This window comes from Rhinichthys klamathensis, unplaced genomic scaffold (genome assembly GCF_029890125.1).
Source record: "Rhinichthys klamathensis goyatoka isolate OS25496 unplaced genomic scaffold, OSU_Roscu_1.1 h1tg000785l_1, whole genome shotgun sequence".
NCBI lineage: Eukaryota > Metazoa > Chordata > Actinopteri > Cypriniformes > Leuciscidae > Rhinichthys > Rhinichthys klamathensis.
The window spans coordinates 127,501-132,675 of NW_026607182.1; the positions used below are offsets into that span (position 1 = coordinate 127,501).

At 41.5% G+C, this 5,175-nt stretch overlaps 1 protein-coding gene across 2 annotated transcripts in view; it reads left to right on the forward strand.

Annotated features, from left to right (window-relative positions):
• gmeb1 (glucocorticoid modulatory element binding protein 1) overlaps nt 1-4,961 on the forward strand; it is a 14,343-nt gene extending 9,382 nt beyond the window's left edge. For both annotated transcript variants that reach the window (XM_056243303.1, XM_056243304.1), the window contains 2 exons: nt 1,327-1,449; nt 3,207-4,961. In XM_056243303.1, the coding sequence (XP_056099278.1) occupies nt 1,327-1,449; nt 3,207-4,021 (938 nt within the window). In that variant the 3' untranslated portion in view covers nt 4,022-4,961. The remainder of the gene's footprint in view (nt 1-1,326; nt 1,450-3,206) is intronic.
• Nucleotides 4,962-5,175: the final 214 nt, after the last annotated feature.

The following is a 5,175-nucleotide window of genomic DNA, read 5'->3' on the forward strand; positions in this document are numbered from 1 at the left end:
TAAAATGCATTGTAGGAGCTACTGTTACTTTCACTGTTCATATTATTGCTCTATCATATTTCATCTTTAATTTAATAGCACAGTGAATATTTAGAGCTGCTCCAGCAGGGCTCAACCAGTCTTTTGTTGTTAGATTAACATTGAGGACAAAGACACAGCAGTAGGTTTATAAGGCTGCTGTCACTTTAAGAGCTGCATGTGTCCAATATACTGTTACACACACCTTTTCTTTTCAACGGTTTACGTTCACTTAACTGACTGTTTCACGAGGATACTTGCCTATACAGGCATTTTGACATAATTTTCTGTGAATTTGTCCATTCAAGTGCAAAAAGACATGAAAACCAGCTCGATTTAAAGGCACGCTATGCAAGATTTGTACCTTAATATAACAGCTTCGAAGTCATTTCGATGGTAAACGAACTCGTAGTAGGGCGAATCATCCCGATAGCAAATCAGGGGGGGACGCCACTGGCAAAACCAGCAATGCAGGTTTGAGAGGTGGCGCCCAGCCAAATCTCGCGAGAATCACGACTTGCTTTACGGCACGACGTCACATACATCAACAACATATGAAGCAGCCTCTATGGAATACACTAGCACGCATTTCAGACTTGGCAGAGTCGACGAAGAAAAGAAGAAAGCGCGGTCGGAAGAGTGCAGAGACGGCTCTGCGTGAGTGGTATTTACGACAGTAATGTAAAATACAAGTACTCCACAGCGAGTACTCTAGGGGTCGCTGTTTGACAAAAACAGAAACTGCATAGTATGCCTTTAGGCTATCCGCGCGCTGTGCGAGAGGCCTTTTTCTGGGCACGTGCTTTGGATGTTTGCGTACAGAAAACTTGAAAACGTCATGTCTGCTGTTTGCTATGTTGTCTGTGTTTCTTTGTCACAAGCACTGTACACACTGCATGGTATCGGTTGTTGGTATCGGAGCATTTTAACGAGTACACAAACGCAGTATCGATGCATCCCTAATATATATTGAAATAAATAATATAATACATTTGAAAAATAATATAACCTTTATACTAGGACTGTCAATCAATTTTAAATATTTAATTGAATTAATAAACGTAATTAACTTAATTTAAAGACAGGCTTCACAAGATTAACCCCGTAAGTGTATTTTCTTTTTGGGGCATCTTGTTGGCTGTAGTTTAAATAGAGGATTAGAGATCCATGAAAAACAAATGTAGTATGTCAAGTTATTTTGTTGTGTTGTTATTCAGGTGCAGTGGTGAAAGTGGAATGTGGCTTAATATGTAGTTTGTTTTTTGTATGTGTGCATGAGATGTGATCATCACATGGTCTGTCTTGCAGAGATTGCAGTTCTGAGCAACCTGGCACAAGTCTTTAACCTGCTAGACTCCATCAAACAAATTGTGAATGTTCGACGGCAAATGACGGACCCAGAGCAGACACAGATGCTCCGAACACTGACAAGTGAGTGAAGTAACCAAAGGGAAGTAGGGACATTTTCACACTGGAACTTTTGGTGTGGCCTGTTGGACATGCTAAAACTGTGTTCCTATTAATTGTGATTGATGTAAAAGTGATTTCCTCCAAGAAATGTACGGCAAGTGTCACAAATATTAAACCTCAATTGCATTTGAAAATAACACACCGCCTACAATAGAGCTGCATGATTAATCGTTAATTCAAACACCCACGCAGTCTCTTTCCAAAATGACAATGATTCAGTTGTGTCTAATAAACCTTTGACAAAATCACACCAGAACATTCAAATCTGCGTTCGCACTGCCACTGACCCAGAGAGTGCAATTCTCATGTATAGGTATGAAACGGCTTCACAAACAGTCTTTTCAACCACACATTATCATTATTTCTGTGTTACTAATATTCATATTATCACAGAAGTACTGGGATAAAAGTTTATAGTTTGGATAAAAACACTGATGTCTATGGAAGCAATCAAAATAGATCAAATGACCTTTTGTTTACATCGTTACACCAGCAGGTGGACAAGTGTGACTGTTACACATTTATTTTTCATTCAATCATTCATTCAAGAGATTCGTTCAAAAATGCTGATTCATCCAGTAATGAAATAAGTGAAGTCTTTTGATTTTTTTAAATAACTAGTTTTGTTTAGTTGTCTGTTCAGAATCGGGATCTCTATTTAAAAAAAATCATGATTCTCAATTTATCCAGAATTGTGCAGCTCTAACCTACAGTAAACCCTACCCTAAACCTAACCGAATGTAAACGAGAGATGAAAATGCCATTTTAGCTTGCTTCTACAAGTCTTCGAGCTCTTTTATCGAGCGTCGTACCTGACATGTACCAGGTGAGCTCCTGAACAAGTTTAGTGATTTAGAAAAGCCATTCATGTGGAAGCTGGTAATGCGATGCAAACATTAAAGTCCCCCTGTAGTCAATAATTTTATTCCTTAAAACTCATCTTTGATCACCAAGATGACATTTAAAAAAGATTCCTTGAAAAAATAAATTCTTCATGCCTTGAAATAGCTTGAATGTAAGTCTACACCCTTGCCTCAATTAGTATTTTTGGTTCTATGAATTTGTAAATTGGCCCCTTCTCCACTCACTCACACCAGCTCAGAGATCCACTCGTTGACGATCACACGTTGACGTGATTGATTACAAGGTAGTTTGTGACGTCAGAAACACCAGCGATTTCAAACCGCGTTTTTGAGACTGTCTTCGGTTCACTGCAGTTTTAAGGAGAAAATACTCTGCAATGGTGTTAACTTATAAATTTGGTCTTAAAGCATATTAAAAACACCACATAGAGATATAAACAACATTTAAAAGCTTGATGTTCACCACAGGGGGACTTTAAAATGTATTAGTTTACAAACATTGAGCAAAAAAAAACATTTGAACCGAATTCTTTATTAACCGATAATCTACCTCTGTAATTGTAATTTGTGTGAAAATGGAAAATGTAAAAGTTATTGGCATAATTTCATGACGACCTTACGGGGGTTTTAAAGACTAAGACTTAATGGAATCTTTGTTCCATTAATTTTCTATTATCTCTGTAAAGCTGCTTTGAAACAATCTGTATGGCAAAAAGCGCTATATAAATGAAGGTGACTTGACTCTGCTTTGCATTATGCCAATAAGAGCACTTGTTACCCATGCTAAAATCATTGTAACACATAGATTATTGCTTTAATTCTTTGAAAACAACAGTGTCTTTTGTGTTTGTTTAGCATTGGAACAGCAGGTAGAAGAGCAGAAGAGGCAGCAGTCCCTCAGCTGGTCGTCTCAATCACAGGTCCTCAGCAGTCTGGTTCTCCCCTCCACCCCTCCTGCCAAACGCGCTCCCAAACGGCCCCGCCTCCAGCGGCCCGCCTCTACCACCGTGCTCGGCACATCCATAGCCCAGCCTCTCACCCTCCAGCCCCAGCAATTCACTGTCATTTCCCCCATCACCCTTTCATCCATCGGCCAGTCGTTTACAGTGGCTGGCCTCAATCAGCCATCTAATACGGTCACCCTACATGCTCTACCCGCAGGCTCGCAGCTCTTCACGCGAATTGCTGGAGGTTCTGATGGAAAAACCGAAGCCATTGCCCTCCATCCTGCATCTGGGCTCACGTTGCTGGGCGCCACAGCCATGCAGGACCACGCACAGCTCGGGACAGTCATGAGCCCCATCGAGCTCGTCCAATTGACGCAGAAGATGACTTCTGCAGGTGTAGCCCAAGACGGTCAGGTGGTCGCAGGTACGGTTGTGATGCAAGACGGCATCGTCAGGGTCGTGCAAGAGGACGAGAACCAGGATAACGCCACCTTGATTGAGATAGACCCGGCATCCGCTGACCACAGCGTGAGCGTCATGGAACTGCAGCTCGAGGGAGACGAAGCGGGGGACGGTGCAACCGTAATGGAAGGAGGCGAGGAGGTGGTGCAAGGCGAAACAGAGGAGACAGGGGAGATACAGCTTGATGCCAATGGTCAGTTCCACAATTTGCCCATTGTAGTGGTGGAGGAAGAGACACAGGACGCCGGCAAAGCCAAGTGATTCACTGACATGCTCACACAAACCGCCCTCAGAGACTGACGGACCGAATCAGACAGGGACGGGGATTGTGTCGCCCCAGGTGGAGTGTGCTTTTGCCCTTCCAGCAGTCTTGTTTTTTCATTACTTACTTCCTGCACAGCCAAGCTCAGCTCTTCAAGCCTGCGGTGTCACGTATTTGTAAAAGCAAATTCAGTATTCCTTTTTTACACGTAAAAAGCAACAGTTTATGATGTTTTGTTAGAACACATTCAGTATTTGCTTTCTGTTTTTTGAGTGTGGAAGTTTAGGCACTTATTTTCCGTTTTCCTTTTGTTTTGGTGCCAAAATGTCACATAGTAGCCATGTCCAGATTTCAAGTTCATGACTCTCTGATCTGAAGGTGAAGACTGATATTTAAGACACTCCCATAATAATAATTTACACTGTCGGTGTCTCTGTGTGTTTTCTGACATCAGGGTAAATGGCACTAATGCAGAGTTCTTCAACCCTGCTCCTGGAGAACCACTGCCCTGCAAAGTTTATCTACAGCCTGCTTCAGCTTTTGATTTTCATACGATCCTGAAGAGCTTGATTAGCTGGTTCAGGTGGGTTTGATTCGGGTTCGAGCAAAACTCTTCAGGACATTGGGTCCCCAGGAGCAGGGTTGAATACCTCTGCCATATTGTTAGTGATATTTTAGCACAGTTGATCTCAACTCTGGTCCTTGGCACCCACATCACTCCCTTATCTGACAGACTGTGTTCAGTTTATGCGGCTCTCTGCTAATGATCTGATGATCTGAATTATGTGTGTAAATAAGGGAGACAAAAGAGCAGTGCTTTGGGTCCCAGGCTCAGAGTTGAGGACCCCACTGTTAGCACATATAATGAAAGATGTGTTAAGAATGTTTGTGAATGGATCATGTGTGTCCTTCACTGAAAATAAAATGGATATTCCTTTTCCTGCGAGTTATATTGTAAATGATTGTAGAATGCGGGATTGTGCATTTTAAAGTCTGTTACAGTTTCAGAGTTATTTTTTGAACAAAAGTAGAAGCAAAAATACTTGATTTGGAGGTTTATAAGTGCACTTTTGCAAAACAAATTAATGTATTACATTTAAAGAAATAGTTACTCTACTCTATAGTTTACTCATCCTCATGTCGTTCTAAACCC